The sequence below is a fragment of the Schistocerca cancellata genome, chromosome 9, assembly GCF_023864275.1.
Source record: "Schistocerca cancellata isolate TAMUIC-IGC-003103 chromosome 9, iqSchCanc2.1, whole genome shotgun sequence".
NCBI lineage: Eukaryota > Metazoa > Arthropoda > Insecta > Orthoptera > Acrididae > Schistocerca > Schistocerca cancellata.
This window is the reverse complement of record NC_064634.1, coordinates 286,256,619-286,278,848: the sequence shown is the minus strand read 5'-3', so window position 1 is coordinate 286,278,848 and position 22,230 is coordinate 286,256,619. Positions and strand designations below refer to the sequence as shown.

The following is a 22,230-nucleotide window of genomic DNA, read 5'->3' as shown; positions in this document are numbered from 1 at the left end:
TGGAAAAAAATAATGAGGTAAGAAATATGTGAACATATAAATACAGAAAGCATGCTTGGATAGGATTTTTTTGGTGGAAACAAATGTTGAAATAAGAGGAAAGATCTATGGAATCAAGTTTTGGGTTGGACTGCAGTACCAAATGTTACACTGAAAACGGACCCTGTCTTTCATTTTGTATTATTCCGCTATGTGTTTATGTACCCTTGTGTATTTGTCTTTTTCCTGTCTTTACGTGTTTAGCTAATAAGATTTATGTTGGAGAATTTTTCAAATACTATGTTATTTTCTTTGTAAAGATGTTTAGACATTATTTATTCTGTTTTGTTTTAATGCTCATGTGTGAAGTTGATGTTTCAAAAGTTATTCTGATCTTTTATGTAGGTACTTATAATTCCTGTAACACTGATGTATTTATTTCGATTCTTTTGTAAAGCCTGTATTACTACAAATGTTATCTGAATTATTATGTTTTTAATAAAGTTTTCTGTATCTTTGTAATTGTATTCTCATGTTATAAAATTGTAATTGTCACCAGTTCATCATATTAATAACTTGTAAGTTACATTTCACTGCACGTGTTTCTGTTGGTCATAGTATATGGACAATATGTGAGAAGTAGGGACTGTTAGTGTTTGCACGTGTGTTAATAATTCAGCAAGGGACTGGATAACAGCATTGCTGGTTCTAAGGACATTTCAAAAAATTTTTTTGTGAGTGCACAAGTGGTGGTTCATGGACTTACTATATTCTCCGCAAGACTCTTCAATGGTGATTGTGGACCTGCACAGTCAAACAGATGGCTGCTGACCATCTCTACAAGGACTACAGTGGGTCTGCATCTTTGATGACCCACCAATACCATTATTTCTACAAGGACTGCAGTGGGTCTATACCTTTGATGACTCACCAATACCATTATTTCAACAAGGACTGCAGAGGGTCTGCACCTCTGGTGGCCCACCAATAAGATAATCTCTACCAGGACTACAGTGGGTCTGTTCTGTGATAACCTACCTACCAATATTCTTCAAAACTTCGACTGACTCTGCTGTGGGTTTGCTGTGTTGTGGCCCATTACCTGTCTGCATGTCAAGAGTCAGCACTGTCTTTCCGTTGGAAGGACAACACTACTTCTTCAAGACTGCATGAAAATCCACTACTTCTGTGTGCATTTTCTTTTACTGCTCAGACTTTGAGAAAAACACTGCAATTTTACTGTTATGAATGATCAGGACTGTCTTTATGGACTGTGAGAAAATTTTAGCTTTTGACCAACATTGTATCAATAAGTGTGTGCATTTGATATCTTTCTTACTGTAATTATGAAAAAAAATTTCAAATCTGTATTGGCCAGCGCCCAAAACAATTTATAAAATTTTTTGTGGGGAGCATGGGGGCTATGTAAGTAGGCTGTTTAGGTTTTCTTATTGGTAACGCCACTTAGCGCTCTGTATGAAAATCACTGGCTGTGCTGTGTGCAGTCTGTGGCTGGTTTGCATTGTTGTTGGCTATTGTAGTGTTGGGCAGTTGGCTGTTAACAACGCGTAGCGTTGCACAGTTGGAGGTGAGCCGCCAGCAGTGGTGGATGTGGGGAGAGAGATGGCGGAGTTTTGAAATTTGTAAGACTGGATGTCATGAACTGCTATGTATATTATGACTTTTCAACATTATTAAGGTAAATACATTGTTTGTTCTCTATCAAAATCTTTCATTTGCTAACTATGCCTTTCAGTAGTTAGTGCCTTCAGTAGTTTGAATCTTTTATTTAGCTGGCAGTAGTGCCGCTCGCTGTATTGCAGTAGTTCGCGTAACGAAGATTTTTGTGAGGTAAGTGATTTGTGAAAGGTATAGGTTAACGTTATTCAGGGCCATTCTTTGTAGCGATTAGTGGAAGTCAGACTGCGTTGCGCTAAAAGTATTGTGTGTCACTTTAGTGAATGTTTGAGTACGTTCAGTTTTGCTCATCTGTTTGAAAAGCAAATAATGTAAGAGGATTATCAGCAGAGTAATTCATATATTTTTCTAAGGGGACGTTTCAAGGTCTGTAGCCAAAAATCGGGCATCGACCTGATACAGTGCAGCTGGTCGTGCTTGTTGTATGTTACTACCATTTGCACAAGTTCATACACCGGAAAGAATTGTAACCTCTGTCCTTTAATGTAAGTAAAACAAATTATCAAGATTTTAGAATTACATGCCAAATGTCACATGGGAAAGTGATGGTTAATAGACCTAGCTGCGTTGCCTAAAACTAATACATGACTCTTTTCTCTATTTAATTTTAAATGAAAGCGTTGCTTTGAAAGAACAGCAGTTCATACAATTTACTTCGTTTACTGAGTTCGTAAGTAACACACTTCGTCAGAATGATTAGACCCAACAATGCTCATACTAGCAGTTAAATTTAGTTCCCCTTTCACACTGAAGGATGTCATTGCTGTACCGAATTTCCTAATTAACGTATCACGCTATAAACGTACACGATAACCTTGATAATTACACTCCTGGAAATGGAAAAAAGAACACATTGACACCGGTGTGTCAGACCCACCATACTTGCTCCGGACACTGCGAGAGGGCTGTACAAGCAATGATCACACGCACGGCACAGCGGACACACCAGGAACCGCGGTGTTGGCCGTCGAATGGCGCTAGCTGCGCAGCATTTGTGCACCGCCGCCGTCAGTGTCAGCCAGTTTGCCGTGGCATACGGAGCTCCATCGCAGTCTTTAACACTGGTAGCATGCCGCGACAGCGTGGACGTGAACCGTATGTGCAGTTGACGGACTTTGAGCGAGGGCGTATAGTGGGCATGCGGGAGGCCGGGTGGACGTACCGCCGAATTGCTCAACACGTGGGGCGTGAGGTCTCCACAGTACATCGATGTTGTCGCCAGTGGTCGGCGGAAGGTGCACGTGCCCGTCGACCTGGGACCGGACCGCAGCGACGCACGGATGCACGCCAAGACCGTAGGATCCTACGCAGTGCCGTAGGGGACCGCACCGCCACTTCCCAGCAAATTAGGGACACTGTTGCTCCTGGGGTATCGGCGAGGACCATTCGCAACCGTCTCCATGAAGCTGGGCTACGGTCCCGCACACCGTTAGGCCGTCTTCCGCTCACGCCCCAACATCGTGCAGCCCGCCTCCAGTGGTGTCGCGACAGGCGTGAATGGAGGGACGAATGGAGACGTGTCGTCTTCAGCGATGAGAGTCGCTTCTGCCTTGGTGCCAATGATGGTCGTATGCGTGTTTGGCGCCGTGCAGGTGAGCGCCACAATCAGGACTGCATACGACCGAGGCACACAGGGCCAACACCCGGCATCATGGTGTGGGGAGCGATCTCCTACACTGGCCGTACACCACTGGCGATCGTCGAGGGGACACTGAATAGTGCACGGTACATCCAAACCGTCATCGAACCCATCGTTCTACCATTCCTAGACCGGCAATGGAACTTGCTGTTCCAACAGGACAATGCACGTCCGCATGTATCCCGTGCCACCCAACGTGCTCTAGAAGGTGTAAGTCAACTACCCTGGCCAGCAAGATCTCCGGATCTGTCCCCCATTGAGCATGTTTGGGACTGGATGAAGCGTCGTCTCACGCGGTCTGCACGTCCAGCACGAACGCTGGTCCAACTGAGGCGCCAGGTGGAAATGGCATGGCAAGCCGTTCCACAGGACTACATCCAGCATCTCTACGATCGTCTCCATGGGAGAATAGCAGCCTGCATTGCTGCGAAAGGTGGATATACACTGTACTAGTGCCGACATTGTGCATGCTCTGTTGCCTGTGTCTATGTGCCTGTGGTTCGGTCAGTGTGATCATCTGATGTATCTGACCCCAGGAATGTGTCAATAAAGTTTCCCCTTCCTGGGACAATGAATTCACGGTGTTCTTATTTCAATTTCCAGGAGTGTATTTAAGTATTAATATAGCCCCTCCAACAGGTTATTTAATAAAACTGATGATACTGATTTGACCACTGGTTTCGATTGCAATTACGCGCACGCTTCACGAATGTACCGATTAAGCCCTCACTGTTACCCTATCATTCGACTAGAAACTTTCAAACAGATAGTTCATCAACATGCAAAAACTGTTCACACACTCAAAGAAAGAAAGGAAGGAAGAAAGAAAAAAAAGATAAAACCGCTACACCATGAAGAAATCATCCAAATGAGATGAGAATCGGTAGACGTAATGTATATGTAGAGGCAGACTGATTGCAGAGAATTTGGATGATTTATTCAAGAGAAAAAGTACAAAATTGTTAAGGTTTTCATGGCCATTTGTTGACCAACTCCCTGTTGGTTTCTGTCTGCGGTTCTTCGCCCGGCGTTTAACGTTTTTCTGACGTTTTGCCAGCACGAGTGGTTGGTATTGTCAAAGCTTCACCCTCCGTTGCTGGTGGTGGGCTGGAGTCGAGTTCGTGGCCGCAGACTATATGTATCTGGTGCACCAACGTCCAAGGGCTTTCCGCGGTCATATTCGGCGCGGTTCACTTCTTGCTACTTGCAACGGTCCCTCGCTGCAGAACGGAAATTCAGGATCTGTTTGCTCTGAGGCTTTCTTCTTTCTCATGTTTGTATATTGCTGTCGCTTCTCTAAACAAGCGAGTGTGATAGTTCTGCTGTACAGCCAGAACTTCGGTGCCGGAAGTCAGAAAAAACATGAGAAAAAGCTTCATAAATTGAGCACGCCAATAACGCGTTAGTCCACCTGTGACCCTCATGCAACCAGTTATTCGGCATGACATTGATTGATAGAGTTGTTGGACTTCCTTCTGAGTCATATCGTGCCAATTGGCACGTTGGATCGACAAAATTCCGAGCTAGTTGGAGGGCCCTTCCCCTAGTGCTCCAGACGTTCTCATTTAAGGGGGATCAGACCTTGCTAGCCAAGGTAGGGCTTGGCAAGCACGAAGACAAGCAGTAGAAACTCTCACCCTGTGCGAGTGGACATTATTTTTCTGAAATGTAATGCCAGGATGGGTTGCCATAAGGGCCCCAAGACTGGGCGAAGAAAATCGACGACGTACCGCTGTGCTGCAAAGATGAAGCGGATGACAACCAAAGGGGTCTTACTAAGAAAACAGGCACCCCAGGCCATCACTCCTCGCTTCGGGCTGTATGAAAGGCGACCATCAGGCCGGTATCCTACCGCAGTCTTCTCTGGTCCCTGTGACTCAATTCGAAGCAGTAGTCATAACTGAAGGTAATTATACTGCAGTGAATGAGTTTCCAGGTCGAAGAGATATTTAGAGACGCCTCAGATGGCGATGACTGTAGCCCACCATACTGCCCAACAACCAGGAGTGGTATTTTGGGATGCCATTTCATTTCATAGTCCGATATCTCTGTTTGTCACCCGCGGCACTGTTACAGCACAGCGGTACATGACGATATTCTACGATCCGTTCTGTTGACCTTCATGGCAAGACATTCTAGCCTTGCATTCCAGCAAGAGAAGGCCGCCCAGACACGGCGAGAGTTTCTGCTGCTTCTCTTCGACCTAGGCCAGCTGGATCTCTGCCCAACATTTGGGGTTTTATGGGAAAGGCCTTCCAACCAGTTCGATATTTTGACGAGCTAACACTCCAATTGGACCGAATTTGGCACGATATCCCTCTGGAGAATGTTCAACAACTCTATCAATCAATGCTAAGGCGAATAACTGCTTTCCTACCGCCCCTCTCAACTTGGCACACCAAACGGTGACTTTTTTCGCTTAGGTCTTAAATTGGCCCTCTATACGACCGTTCCACAGGAAACCTGAACAACGACTGCCCTCGCCCTGTCTAAAGGGGTGCGAAAAGTAGCATTGTTAATCAACCAACTGAAAAGGCTCGACCAGTTCCGAGTGTTGGGGAGAACCAGCGATGCGTAAGTGGTACGGCTGACTACGACGTACTACTGCTGATAGCCGTATCGCTTACATTTATCTTTGATCACGGTTTAGCCAAAAGTGGACAATGCCCCCAGCGATTGGACTGATTTTTCTACTACTTCCACTGAGTGCGCAAATTTTACTCATGTCTCTTCTTCTTCTACTAGAGCTAGTGTGATCAGTTTTACAAAAACATATTATCTGGCTTGGGAACGTCGAAGGACATTGAAACAAGTGAGTTGTAGACGGCCACTGTAGGGCCATGTGTCGGCATGTACTCACTCGTTGATGTAGGGGAAGACGTCTTGGAGGACGTTGTAAGTCTGCAGTGGCAGCCAGCAGACGGCAAACAGCGTCACCACGATCACCAGCATCTTGATCACCTGCACAGCGGAGAGCACCACACGTCTACAGTCATATTACATTAAGAACTCTACTCTGTATGTTTAAAGCCAAGTGATTAACATTTCATTTCGGGGTTGTCAGTAGACCAAATGATTATTAATACGTTAGTCAGGGCACATTACGTTCGTATTGTAAAACTGTATCATGGCTGAAACTGTGGACTACGTAAGTCTTAACACACAGCTCGCATCGAAAGTAACTAAAAAAAAATGGTTCAAATGGCTCTGAGCACTATGGGACTCAACATCTTAGGTCATAAGTCCCCTAGAACTTAGAACTACTTAAACCTAACTAACCTAAGGACATCACACACACCCATGCCCGAGGCAGGATTCGAACCTGCGACCGTAGCAGACCCGCGGTTCCGGACTGCAGCGCCAGAACCGCTAGACCACCGCGGCCGGCTCGAAAGTAACTAGATTACATCCTGAAGTACAGCCATAAGGACCTACATGAAGAAGTGGCAGACTTGAAAATCATCTTTCTTTCGAAAATTGATCAGCAGTTGAGTTCATTTATCAACTAACAACATTATTTGAAATTTTTACTTTCAGAATTGTTGTCATCAGTATTTGATATGTAAATGTACCTCTCAAGTCATACATCTGTAATTTAAAAATATACCACAACTTTGCGTCTATCGATTGAAGGCTGGTTAATCAATCACGAGAAAAATTCGACGCAAGTAGAGATAATTACGAAAATAATGTAAATATCTCAACAGTCATGATCAATATTGCACTTAAGTAGATTAAGTACACTGTAAACACACAACTTCCAATATAATGGTTACATAAAATTTGGGACTTGCACCAGCAAAATATCAGCACCCATACAGGGTTTGGGCAGAACTGTGGAAACACCGCGAGAAATTTTGTTAACTTTAAATTTTGTCAGTCTGAATAATTATCCCAAATAATCATACCAATTGCTGGATCCTTTTCCCATCATTAAACTAACCGAGTGTCACTTAAACGAAAAGATTTCATTTTAAATTATTATTCAGTCAGTCATCAAATCTTAAGTTTTGTTATATCAGTAAAAAGTGATACTTTACGATTTAAATGGCAGTGTTGATTAACTTTCGCAGATGTAACTACTTCCATTATCTTTCATTGCCTTTCTTAATGACACACTTTAACTTACATCGGACGGAGAAAGCTAATGGGAATCTGAACACGACTGATAATTCACCCTGTATATCAACAAGCAGGTATTGTTAGACTCATTGAAATCTTTTCACTACAATAGTTACTCGGCTAATGCTTGCAGCAATTATCTTTTTTCCGAATGAGCCGTCTCTGTGTAAAATTATCTTAAATCATTGTCTATTCTCAGTTACACATCAGGGGGCATTTCATTTCTCTGTGTGGTACGTGCTCTATCGAAGCTCTTCACTCTGTCACGATACAACCCTCTCTCCGTCTCTCCAACTGCTTTCGGCACTTTCACTCACCTGAGCTCTACTCAATAATACTACAACCCTCGGCAGCCAAAAAACATGTATTAATCATGCGATCGGCGGTGTAAAGATGCGCATAGTAACATTCCAAACAAAGAGTCAAATATACCAAACAAACTGTCATTTGCTATGACGTATACGTATTTCATAACCATTTCACCTAACACGCACACTTTTCATTTTATGAAAGAGCTAAAGAGTGTGCATACTTTTACAGCTTTTACGCCAGCACCTTCTCAAGCCGGCTCCACAGCCTGCAGCCCGGCGAGCTGGCAGTCTGCCTTCCAAATTCCGCGGCCAAAGTTGGAAAGAGCACAGTCTGCACGGCGAAAGCCTGTACTCCGACACTGTAGTGAACATACACTCCTGGAAATGGAAAAAAGAACACATTGACACCGGTGTGTCAGACCCACCATACTTGCTCCGGACACTGCGAGAGGGCTGTACAAGCAATGATCACACGCACGGCACAGCGGACACACCAGGAACCGCGGTGTTGGCCGTCGAATGGCGCTAGCTGCGCAGCATTTGTGCACCGCCGCCGTCAGTGTCAGCCAGTTTGCCGTGGCATACGGAGCTCCATCGCAGCCTTTAACACTGGTAGCATGCCGCGACAGCGTGGACGTGAACCGTATGTGCAGTTGACGGACTTTGAGCGAGGGCGTATAGTGGGCATGCGGGAGGCCGGGTGGACGTACCGCCGAATTGCTCAACACGTGGGGCGTGAGGTCTCCACAGTACATCGATGTTGTCGCCAGTGGTCGGCGGAAGGTGCACGTGCCCGTCGACCTGGGACCGGACCGCAGCGACGCACGGATGCACGCCAAGACCGTAGGATCCTACGCAGTGCCGTAGGGGACCGCACCGCCACTTCCCAGCAAATTAGGGACACTGTTGCTCCTGGGGTATCGGCGAGGACCATTCGCAACCGTCTCCATGAAGCTGGGCTACGGTCCCGCACACCGTTAGGCCGTCTTCCGCTCACGCCCCAACATCGTGCAGCCCGCCTCCAGTGGTGTCGCGACAGGCGTGAATGGAGGGACGAATGGAGACGTGTCGTCTTCAGCGATGAGAGTCGCTTCTGCCTTGGTGCCAATGATGGTCGTATGCGTGTTTGGCGCCGTGCAGGTGAGCGCCACAATCAGGACTGCATACGACCGAGGCACACAGGGCCAACACCCGGCATCATGGTGTGGGGAGCGATCTCCTACACTGGCCGTGCACCACTGGTGATCGTCGAGGGGACACTGAATACTGCACGGTACATCCAAACCGTCATCGAACCCATCGTTCTACCATTCCTAGACCGGCAATGGAACTTGCTGTTCCAACAGGACAATGCACGTCCGCATGTATCCCGTGCCACCCAACGTGCTCTAGAAGGTGTAAGTCAACTACCCTGGCCAGCAAGATATCCGGATCTGTCCCCCATTGAGCATGTTTGGGACTGGATGAAGCGTCGTCTCACGCGGTCTGCACGTCCAGCACGAACGCTGGTCCAACTGAGGCGCCAGGTGGAAATGGCATGGCAAGCCGTTCCACAGGACTACATCCAGCATCTCTACGATCGTCTCCATGGGAGAATAGCAGCCTGCATTGCTGCGAAAGGTGGATATACACTGTACTAGTGCCGACATTGTGCATGCTCTGTTGCCTGTGTCTATGTGCCTGTGGTTCTGTCATTGTGATCATGTGATGTATCTGACCCCAGGAATGTGTCAATAAAGTTTCCCCTTCCTGGGACAATGAATTCACGGTGTTCTTATTTCAATTTCCAGGAGTGTATTTACCACACCATAAGCACTGACGCTTGCTGTCTGAGCCACGTACATGGCCAGAAACGGCGCCTTTTCATGGCGACACAGGGGTGAGAGAGTATAAATTATAGCCACTGTGACCATTCAGTACCTCTTGTGACTGCTGCCTACACTGTGACATCCTTCACTCCAGTCGTCGGTCCAGCGTGGATGATCCACTCTCGTCTCCACCTAGCTGATGCCTCTGCGAGACACTGGTCTATGACCTGGTGATGTCGGCGCCTGAATGGCACCTTACACATGGGGCCTTCTGTTGGCTGACACAAACCGATTTCTGGGTGCCTCAGAATGGTCCTTGGTTCGTAGTCTGTGTTTGAGTGGCTCCTGCACCAGACCCACTGGAAGCGGCTGGCTGGACATTGCTTTACACCTGGCGGCGGGCCGCTGTGTGCCTGGGATAAGAAGGCCAGACGTAGGTGGCACTCACTGAGGTGCTGACACCGCTCGTCTGCTGTGACCGCCTTTCCAGCCTGGCATCCTTGTTGCCACCTCACGTTGCTGCGTACTTCGCTGGGCAATCACCAACGCCCTAGGTCATCTCAGCACAGGGACGCAGTCTACACTGGCTGTCTAAAACTTGCTGTTATTACCATTGCATTTATGATTCAACGACGGCCGAAGAACTGATGCTTTGTGGCTGCTAACCAGCTAACCAGCGAACTTGGTCCCGAGTTCGAGTCTCGGTCGGGCACACAGTTTTAATCTGCCAGGAAGTTTCATATCAGCGCACACTCCGCTGCAGAGTGAAAATCTCATTCTGGAAACATCCCCCAGGCTGTGGCTAAGCAATGTCGCCGCAGTATCCTTTCTTTCAGGAGTGCTAGTTCTGCAAGTTTCGCAGGAGAGCTTTTGTAACGTTTGGAAGGTAGGAGACGAGATACTGGCAGAAGTAAAGCTGTGAGGACCGGGCGTGAGTCGTGCTTCGATAGCTCAGATGGTAGAGCACTTGCCCGCGAAAGGCAAAGGTACCGAGTTCGAGTCTCGGTCGGGCACACAGTTTTAATCTGCCAGGAAGTTTCATATCAGCGCACACCCCGCTCCAGAGTGAAAATCTCATTCTGGGAACAATATTGTCTCCTTCAAAGTACTTCGCTTCGACAGCTACAGAATTGTTTGCAATGTTGATAGTAGCGCTGAGAGGTTTCTACAGGTATGGCCTTTAACATGCCGCTCACATTCCTTTGAATTTTTTCCAATGTCCCAAAATGACGTCATTTTAGGACATTTTTCAATTTCGGGAAAAGAAAAAATCACAAGAACTCAACTCAGGTGAACAGGGGGGCTGTGGAACAACAGTAACGCCTTTCGAGGCAAAAAATCTGTGACTTAGGTGGCCGTGTGACATGGGGCGTTGTCATGATGCAGCACCACTTGTCTGCAATGTCCGGTCTCACACTCACTCGATTCACCCTTTTCCTGAGCCTTTCGAGGGCATCTTTGTAAAACACTTGGTTGAAGGTTAGTTCTTGTGGAACAATCTCACCAGATCACGCACACGTTTGGCGTTTTCGTCAGTTTTTAAAGCTGAAGATCTGTCTCTGAGTGAAGTTCATCTTTAACGTGTTCTCGGCCTTCAAATGTTCAAATGTGTGTGAATTCCTAAGGGATCAGACTGCTGAGGCCATAGGTCCCTAGACTTACACACTACGTAAACTAACTTACACTAACTTAGGCTAAGAAGAACACATACACCCATGCCCGAGGGAGGACTTGAACCTCTGGCGGGAGGGATCGCGCAATCAGTGACATGGTCTCGACCTTCGAAAAAATCATTTGTGCCAGTGAAAAATTTGTGCTCTTGATAAGGAATGCTCCCCATAGGCCTGTGTTGACTTTTCAAAGGTCACATTCGCGAATGCCCAAAGTTTAACACAAAATTTGATGACATAACGTTGCCCTAAATTCCGCTGGTCCATTTTCGTAAAACACACACACACACACACACACACACACACACAAAAAACACCACTTATGACGCTCTCAAAAATCACATGATGGCTGTACGGAGGTGAATCTCGGACTGAGCACGCAGAACGGATGAACACACCGATTTACATAAGTAAAATAACACAGCGTTCCCAAATCGTTCGCAGTGTTGACTATCTCATTAATTTTCTCACACAGCTCGTATTTATTTATTGAACCTGATCTGATTAGAGCCATCAGGTCCTTTCTTACATCGGTATCTTTTTTACGTCATAGTGACCTAAGAAATAACTGTCTTAATATGATAAATAGTACTGAAATGATTTTAGTGTGTATTACTGCTGCTTCCACTAATAGTGATCTTAGTAATAATTTAATAACGATAATGGAAATGGAAATGCCGTGTGACTAGGGCCTCCCGCCCGCATCTCGTGGTCGTGCGGTAGCGTTCTCGCTTCCCACGCCCGGGTTCCCGGGTTCGATTCCCGGAGGGGTCAGGGATTTTCTCTGCCTCGTGATGGCTGGGTGTTGTGTGCTGTCCTTAGGTTAGTTAGATTTAAGTAGTTCTAAGTTCTAGGGGACTGATGACCATAGATGTTAAGTCCCATAGTGCTCAGAGCCATTTGAACAATTTTGAACTAGGGCCTCCCGTCGGGTAGACTGTTCGCCTGGTGCAAGTCTTTCGAGTTGACGCAACGTCGGCGACTTGCGTGTTGATGGCGATGAAATGATCATGATAAAGACAACACAACACACAGTCCCTGAATGCAGAAAATCCCCGACCCAGCCGGGAATCGAAGCCGGGCCGTTAGGTATGACATTCTGTGGCGCTAACCAGTCAGCTACCAGGGGCGGACAATAACGATAATAACGACAGTAATAATAATAATGATGATGGCAGCTGGTATAAAATAATTTATAGGTGTACAATATAGATGTTGACTTATAAAGCGATTTTTGGGGAAAGGAAGTTTAGGAAGATTGCATCCACTGAGGCGAAATGGTAAAGATCTGATTGGAAAGAAGGATGTACAAGGGTAACGAATGCGAAGAGGGACAATGCTTATCATTATTGTTGCTTTAGTAGATGTGTCAGGCACTTTATTGTGAATAGCAGAGTGATCACGTAATCCACGTAGGTGTGGTAACCAGTGTGCGTGGCTGATGCAGCGGTCAGCATATGTGCCTAGTGAGCAGGAGAAACGGGTTAGAATCTCTGTTCAGCACATATTTTGAAATTGCTCCATTCCTATAAATCAATGCCCACTGGCAGCTAATATCTTTAATTCCTTTGTGTCTTGATTCATCAAAACACTGCAACACCAATACATTGTTTGGTGTTAACTGCGCACCATTCACTACGCCACAATTAGAATCTCCCGCTGAAATGCCCACATCATTAAGTAGCAGTAAATTGCTGCTGTATCATCTCCGTGGGAAAGGGTATGCCCATTACGCTCCTCGCCTTCTTCCTTTCTATCTCACGCACTCTGCACGCCTACTGCGAGAAGGGCTCCTCGTCTTCTGTTTCCGAAGTCCGCTTCCAGAGGCTTTGAAGCTTAATTTTCAATCGGGGCAGGAAATCTGCTTTCTTAACTTGCGCTGCGACTTCGGGAAATCCTTTGCTCCGTGCCAGAGTCGTCGGGCATTTAATTAAGGAGTCCTTAAAGCAGTGGAAGGGCGCCAAGAGGCCGGAGAGCCTAACGAAGCGTGTAACGCCGGGGGACGGAGAAACCTGCAGACCGAGTGGCGAAAAATACGGCCGCGGAGCCGGATGAATGGCCAACTCGGAAAAATAAACTTCGCTCGGATGAGCCGCGGATCGTCAGCTGCGTCCAACATTCAGAGAGATCTGTTTGGCAAAGTACTCAATTCCTAATTCCTTTAAGTTCATTCCTGCTGCTGCTCTTTTAGACACTATGATCAACAGATTTCTGTATGAAGTAGAACCTTAAGAGATATCGAATGACACAGTGCACAGAAATTCCTTCTGTAGTATTCACCAACTGCTGTCGTGAACACTAATCTTCACTAGTGATATTGTTGGAAACATTTCCTTAAATTTGTTTTTATTGAAGTTTGTGATACTAAATACCGCAATGAAAACATGGAAGTTAACTATTTAAAGACTTACTGTGTTCTATATAGCCGGCCGTAGTGGCCGTGCGGTTCTAGGCCCTGCATTCTGGAGCCGAGCGACCGCTACGGTCGCAGGTTCGAATCCTGCCTCGGGCATGGATGTGTGTGATGTCCTTAGGTTAGTTAGGTTTAATTAGTTCTAAGTTCTAGGCGACTGATGACCTCAGAAGTTAAGTCGCAGAGTGCTCAGAGCCATTTTTTTTGTTCTATTTATATTACTAGGCCGTGTTTATCTGCTACTGTCACTCAATGCTTATGAACTATTAGGAGTTCCTGTGAAAAGGAAGTACAAGTGTCATTAGAATGATGTCCGCCCCTGGTAGCTGAGTGGTCAGCGTGACAGAATGTCAATCCTAAAGACCCGGGTTCGATTCCCGGCTGGGTCGGAGATTTTCTCCTCTCAGGGACTGGGTGTTGTGTTGTCCTAATCATCATCATTTCATCCCCGTGCAAGTCGCAGAAGTAGCGTCAAATCGAAAGACTTGCACCCGGCGAACGGCAGCCCTTAGTAACATGACATTAGAATGAAGCTCGTCACTGTAATTCAGTAGTAGAGAAGGTCGAAAGAGTGGCACGATTTTAAATTTAATCTTCAGTAATTGGTTGTTGTTATCCACAGCTTGCTAATAACTGCCCCCTCACAAGCACGTTCAGACTCTAAGATGACAGATCATTTCTGTCCTGAATCGTGCCCGTGGTCTATTGGGCCGGCACGGTAGCTCGGCGTTTTCGGTGAGAGTATTGGCCACCCTTTGTGAAAAAAATGAGTCTAGTTCTCATCGGTGGAATATAAAAGTTGTTGTGCGTCGTCCACACAGAACGACTGACGAAACGACAAAGAAGTAGATCGAAAGGGGGAAGAAAGTGGAAGCGGTTTTGACTACAGTCGAAGAACGTCCTTTGTCCCTAGTTCGATTCCAGGCACTGCTTAAAATCATCAACAATTTCGGCCGAAAACATCCGGTACCAAGAGTAGCCTTCGTTCTGCCAACGAACTTTTCAAAGAAGGCGGAGAAGAAGGCAGAGTTTCGGGGCGACCTCTTGCGCTAGGGTTGGGAAACTGTCCCTAAGCCGGAACAATCAGCAGTGATCAACGGCATGACACACAAGGCAATACAAGCTACTTCATTAAAAATAGGTAAGGTTTAACCATAGGACGTGTAGCATGCAAATGGAAAAAAGGTCATGATGATCTTTCCACTGGCAAAAGGATATATACTAGTCATCCACTGGGATCACCGGGAGGGGTCTGCCAAAGAGGAGGTAACCGTGAGAAAAAGTTTGAGTAACCAACATTTTAGAATGGGATTGTTCTATTAGAATCGACGGCTACAACAACAACGATAACAATACTAGTTCACTTTATTTTACACGTCCGTACTGATAATACAAATTTTTACACTTCACTATTACCGGTTTCGGCTACTGCCATCGTCAGCACATAAAATATTCTAATGTAGCATCAACGTCAAACTAAACATTTAGGTACATAATAAGCACATACTATGTACCTACATGTTTAGTTTGACATTGATACTACATCAGAATATTTTATGATCTGAAGAAATGGTTCAAATGACTCTAAGCACTATGGGACTTAACATCTGAGGTTATCAGTCCCCTAGACGTAGAACTACTTAAACCTAACTAACCTAACGACATCACACACATCCATGCCTAAGGCAGGATTCGAGCCTGCGACCGTAGCACTGATCTGAAGATGGCAGTAACCGAAACCGGTAATAGTGAAGTGTAAACGTTTGTGTGATCAAGACGGACCTGTAAATTAAAGTGCCAAAAATATGATCACGGACTCATTTTCAGACTTTATGTCTTCAATTGATAAATACTAGTTCAGATATACATGCCTACGTCACAAGGAAAGACGAAGAGCTACAAAAAGTATATGAGAGTACTGAACGGGTAATTCAGTATGTAAAGGGAGACGAGAATCTAATAATCAAGGGGGACCGGAACACGGTTGTAGGGGAAGGAATAGAAAAGGGGATTACGGGAGAATATAGGCTAGGCAGTAGGAATGAAAGAGAAGTTAGAGTAATTGAGTTATGAAATAAATTTCAGATGGCAATAGCGAATACACCGTTAAAAGATCACTAGAGCGGGACGTATATTTAGAAAAGGTCGGAGACGGGAGAAGACACTAGAAGGATTTCATCTGGTCAGAAAGAGATTCAAAAATCAGATGTTGCATTGTAAGGCGTGCCAAGAAGCAGACATACAGGATGTTCCAAAATGATCTTCATAGCTTTGATCACGCATGTTTCAGAAATGAGGATAGATATTTGGAAAGTGTAGTTTTAGGGATAATGTTCATACACCTAAAGGTTTCTGTTTGTTTTGCAGGTTGGTTGTTGACGAAAATGGCCACTCATCAGCAGATGGCACAGTATGTGGACTTCTTGATACAGACCAAATCTGACAGCCAGATCCAGTGGAGCTTCAGGTGGTTGGTGGTGGTGGTGGTTAGTGTTTAACGTCCCGTCGACAACGAGGTCATTGGAGACGGAGCGCAAGCTCGGGTTAGGGAAGGATTGGGAAGGAAATCGGCCGTACCCTTTCAAAGGAACCATCCCGGCATTTGCCTGAAACGATTTAGGGAAATCACGGAAAACCTTAATCAGGATGGCCGGAGGCGGGTTTGAACCGTCGTCCTCCCGAATGCGAGTCCAGTGTGCTAACCACTGCGCCACCTCGCTCGGTAGGAGCTTCAGGACACATTAGAGAAGCACACCACCATCACCACCAACCAACAGAGAGTGGTACACGAGGTTCAAGGAATACGGAAGTGTAATTGAGAGGATGAGTTACCGGCGTCCGACTACGAGTACAGCGGATGTGGAACGGGTGTAACAGGCATTTATCCGGAGCCCATCCAAATCAATCCGATAAGCGTCTCCACAGTTTCAGCTTCCACCAACTACGGTGTACAGGATGCTACACAAGAGACTAAAGTTTCGGCCTACAAGGTGCAGTTGCTGCAGGCACTTAAGCCTGATGAAAGGCCAAAGCGAGATTCTAAGGCGCATCGACGATGACCGAGACTATCTGAAAACTGTGATGTTTCCGGATGGAACTTTATTTCATATGTACCGGAAGGTAAACCGACACAATATGGGGATCTAGGCCTCTGAGAACCCTTACTTTAGCACTGTGTACAAACTGACATTGTGTACGACAGTCCGAAGGTAAACGTGTGGTGGGACAGTTTTCCTTTGCAGGGGAGTCAATAATTTCGACAGCAGTGGCGGTTCGTGAATATACGAGTGTTGGAAGTTAAATAGTGGCAGCTATTTATTCACAACATATACAAATGAGTAACATGTTTGCACCTGTTACTGCGTTGTGAAGAACCTGTTGCCAGCGATGTGGAAGGTCTGGTATACCGTTAGCAGAGCCTGTTATGTTGTTGGCGCGAATGGAGCGGTCTACTGCCTTTCGAATCTCTGGAACGGTTCTGAAGCGAATGCCACGAAGTGGTTCCTTCATCTTTGGAATTAAAAGCAAAGTCACAAGGACTTAAGTCCGGGGAGTATGGTGGACGGTACAGTACTTCCCAGCCCCATCGACAGAAGAGAGCAGTCACAGCTTGCGCTGTATGCGCCCGCACATTGTCGTGAAAAATGATGGGTGGTTTGCGCAGGAAGTGCCGCCGCTACTTTCGCAAAGCTGGGCGCAGGTGATGCTCCAAAAACGAACAGTAATACTGTGCACTGACGGTCTGCCGTGGAGGAACGTAATGCGTTAGGATAACACCATCACAGTCGTACACGAGAATCACCACAACTTTAGACCGCTCCATTCGCACCATCAACAGAACAGGCTCTGCTGACGGTGTACTACGCCTTCCACATCGCTGGCAACGGGTTCTACACAACGCTGCTGATTACTTTGAAGGACAGTAACAGGTGCAAACATGTAACTCTTTTGTATCGGTTGTGAATAAATAGTTGACACTATTTAAGTTCCAACCCTCGTACATTCTGGGTGTTCAAAAAATTTTTAGATTCAGATAAATCTGAGAGTGTGAAATTAATAGCCTCTGGTGTATAACAGTTACTCTTATGAACACGTTTATACAACTACGGCCACTGCCAATAATAATAGAAATAGTAATAATAAGATGCGTAACTTATCTGACAAAAGAAATAATTGTTTTTGGGGAATTTTGTTGTTTTGTATATAATTAAGTACAGTTTAGGGCCATAACGAAATAACGTGTAAGCTTTTCGCAGCTCTCTGTTACACAGTTTTGCGTAAGTGGGAGATTTCGTGCTGCTCCATTTTTTCAGACAAATGTACAAGGTCCTTAACAGATGTATTAGTTCACGATTTTACTTCCGGCCTGAAAATCAGATATTCTTACTTTGCATCCACACAACAACTTGTGCTAACTGCTTACTTGCTTGTTAAACGTTCGCTTGTAGTCACGCTTATTCGATTTCTCAATCAAAGGATGAGTTATCGCAGGGTCTGGTTCCTTCGTAGCTAACTTTTCCTCGTAATTTACTTTTCTGTTCCCAGAGTGAGATTTTCATCTTGCAGAGAAGTGTGCGCTGATATAAAACTTCCTGGCGGATTAAAGCTGTGTGCCGGACCGTGACTCGAACTCGGGACATTAGTCTTTCCTGTTCTACCAAATGAGCTACCGAAGCACGGCTCACGACCCGTCCTCACAGCTTTACTTTTCTCTTAGCATTTAAAATAGATTCAACCCAGCTCATGTTTATACTGCACACGAAAGCCGATTCCCGCATAGTAAACAGCCAACTCCAAACACAAAGTGCGGTTTGTGGGAATGAATAAACTCAAGTAGTAATGTCTACCAACATGGTCACTTGACTAGAATAGAGATGAGGCGCTGCGATCCACAAGTGACAAAAGCACGCCGCCGTCGATCCCACATTTAAGTGATTATCAGAGAAACCAGCGATACAGCTTTTCGTGAATTTTCATATACAGGGTGAGTCGCGTAAGACGTAACACCCCCATTATTCCGGGCGAGATTGCACGTATCGGCATGCGGTTTTCGGCGAATCATAGCCGATTATGGGGCACATACGTTGGTACATGCACAATAATCACAACGTTTATATTGACCGAGATAATGAGGCAAGTACATGTTTTTTAAATGGGCCGCTATACTTTTTTTACCATCATTTGAAAGCTCTGGAAAAGACGCGTATAGTGATGTAACGCATGTTGCTATTGTGACTCAAACATCGCTTAAAAGACGCTGGGAAATATTGTACGATTGAAGGTCGAGGCGGTCGGAAGCGGCTGCAGACTGTAAATACGGCTCGCGCGACCCGCAGATCGAGTTGCCGTGATCTATGCAGCATGCACGGCCTACGCTACGTAGGTAAATCCTCATCCGCCATCTTTTAAGGAAAGTTTGAATCACAATAGCAACATGCGTTGTATCACTATATGCGTCTTTTCCAGAGCGTTCGAATGATGATAAAATAAGTATAGCGGCCCATTTAAAGAACATGTACTTGCCTCATTATCTCGTCAATACAAACGTTGTGATAATTGTGCATATACCAACGTATGTGCCCCATAGTCCGCTATGATTCGCCGAAAACCGTATGCCGATATGTGCAATCGCCCCCGGAATAAAGGGGGTGTTACGTCTTACGCGACTCACCCTGTATACAGTGTAGGCCTACAGCACAGATAAGACTGACGGATATCAGAAAAATGAATAAATGTTACAATCTCACAATCACTGGTGATGTGCTTTAGGCTCATTTTATTCTCAGCGCCTCAAATGGATTAATTTATGATAAAATTCACAACTTCATATATAACTCATTCACAAACCCACAAAATACACTCCTGGAAATTGAAATAAGAACACCGTGAATTCATTGTCCCAGGAAGGGGAAACTTTATTGACACATTCCTGGGGTCAGATACATCACAATATCACACTGACAGAACCACAGGCACATAGACACAGGCAACAGAGCATGCACAATGTCGGCACTAGTACAGTGTATATCCACCTTTCGCAGCAATGCAGGCTGCTATTCTCCCATGGAGACGATCGTAGAGATGCTGGATGTAGTCCTGTGGAACGGCTTGCCATGCCATTTCCACCTGGCGCCTCAGTTGGACCAGCGTTCGTGCTGGACGTGCAGACCGCGTGAGACGACGCTTCATCCAGTCCCAAACATGCTCAATGGGGGACAGATCCGGAGATCTTGCTGGCCAGGGTAGTTGACTTACACCTTCTAGAGCACGTTGGGTGGCACGGGATACATGCGGACGTGCATTGTCCTGTTGGAACAGCAAGTTCCCTTGCCGGTCTAGGAATGGTAGAACGATGGGTTCGATGACGGTTTGGATGTACCGTGCACTATTCAGTGTCCCCTCGACGATCACCAGTGGTGTACGGCCAGTGTAGGAGATCGCTCCCCACACCATGATGCCGGGTGTTGGCCCTGTGTGCCTCGGTCGTATGCAGTCCTGATTGTGGCGCTCACCTGCACGGCGCCAAACACGCATACGACCATCATTGGCACCAAGGCAGAAGCGACTCTCATCGCTGAAGACGACACGTCTCCATTCGTCCCTCCATTCACGCCTGTCGCGACACCACTGGAGGCGGGCTGCACGATGTTGGGGCGTGAGCGGAAGACGGCCTTACGGTGTGCGGGACCGTAGCCCAGCTTCATGGAGACGGTTGCGAATGGTCCTCGCCGATACCCCAGGAGCAACAGTGTCCCTAATTTGCTGGGAAGTGGCGGTGCGGTCCCCTACGGCACTGCGTAGGATCCTACGGTCTTGGCGTGCATCCGTGCGTCGCTGCGGTCCGGTCCCAGGTCGACGGGCACGTGCACCTTCCGCCGACCACTGGCGACAACATCGATGTGCCGTGGAGACCTCACGCCCCACGTGTTGAGCAATTCGGCGGTACGTCCACCCGGCCTCCCGCATGCCCACTATACGCCCTCGCTCAAAGTCCGTCAACTGCACATACGGTTCACGTCCACGCTGTCGCGGCATGCTACCAGTGTTAAAGATAGGGTTGATACAAGACATAGAGAAGATCCAACGGAGAGCAGCGTGCTTCGTTACAGGATCATTTAGTAATTGCGAAAGCGTTACGGAGATGATAGATAAACTCCAGTGGAAGACTCTGCAGGAGAGACGCTCAGTAGCTCGGTACGGGCTTTTGTCAAAGTTTCGAGAACATACCTTCACCGAAGAGTCAAGCAGTATATTGCTCCCTCCTACGTATATCTCGCGAAGAGACCATGAGGATAAAATCAGAGAGATTAGAGCCCACACAGAGGCATACCGACAATCCTTCTTTCCACGAACAATACGAAACTGGAATAGAAGGTAGAACCGATAGAGGTACTGAAGGTACCCTCCGCCACACACCGTCAGGTGGCTTGCGGAGTATGGATGTAGATGTAGATGTAGACTGCGATGGAGCTCCGTATGCCACGGCAAACTGGCTGACACTGATGGCGGCGGTGCACAAATGCTGCGCAGCTAGCGCCATTCGACGGCCAACACCGCGGTTCCTGGTGTGTCCGCTGTGCCGTGCGTGTGATCATTGCTTGTACAGCCCTCTCGCAGTGTCCGGAGCAAGTATGGTGGGTCTGACACACCGGTGTCAATGTGTTCTTTTTTCCATTTCCAGGAGTGTAGTTCAGTGGCAAAGACTAGCTGCGCACATTGTGAACCGTGCACGTTCTTTATCAAATTCGTACGTATTTGGCCTGTAAGGCAATTACGACACGCGAGGAGCTCAGGTGCAAAAGCTCCTTAAAACGTGCATAACTGATGCTGTGCTCGAGACTCTGATGCCAAGTTTCATGGAGTCTAGAGGGAGCAGTACCGCGGTAGGTTTAAGTGCCGCATCTTTCAGATTGCAGCATCTATGCTACGTTTAACAGCATTCAAGGAAAAATAACCAATAAATTTGAGAGTTCAGGTGCTCACATGCTATTGTGCTCCTAGACAGCAGCTGCCGCTGCTTGACAGTTTATCTGAACATATCGCAATAGTTTGTATTTGCACAGTTCGAAGACTGTCAAACTGGTATCATGCTGCAGCACGATGGCACCCCTCCACATTGGGACTCTAAAGATAGAGAGCCAATGTCTACTGGATCCCGGAGCAGGACTTGCAGAAGCTACGATGTCGCATCAGAGCAGCAGCTGCACACATTAATGAGAACGTATTGGGTCGGACATGGGAGGATGTGGAATATCGCGAAGAACTGGAATATTTCTTAGACATTCTGCGCACCACACCTGGCGCACGCGCTGAAATCTGTTAACGGCTACTAAGCCTTTCGGTGTGTGTGAACATTATGCCTCAATCTTCAACTTTTTACCTATCACCATTTCTAAAATATACGTGATCAAAACTGCAAGGATCATTATGATAAACCCTTAGGCTTGGATCACAATTTCGTAATGAAAAGTAAGCTAATGCTTAAGAGACTCTTCTGGAATAAACAGTGTGGAAAGTAGTGGGATACTAACGTCGTCATAATCATGAGACGAATTTCTTTTTTGAGGCCATAATTACTGTGACGCATATG

At 46.4% G+C, this 22,230-nt stretch overlaps 1 protein-coding gene across 1 annotated transcript in view; it reads right to left on the bottom strand.

Moving 5' to 3' along the window:
- LOC126101356 (tachykinin-like peptides receptor 99D) overlaps nt 1-22,230 on the bottom strand; it is a 474,069-nt gene that overhangs the window by 77,542 nt on the left and 374,297 nt on the right. The window contains exon 4 of the mRNA XM_049912024.1: nt 6,177-6,277. Coding sequence (XP_049767981.1) covers nt 6,177-6,277 — 101 coding nt within the window. The remainder of the gene's footprint in view (nt 1-6,176; nt 6,278-22,230) is intronic.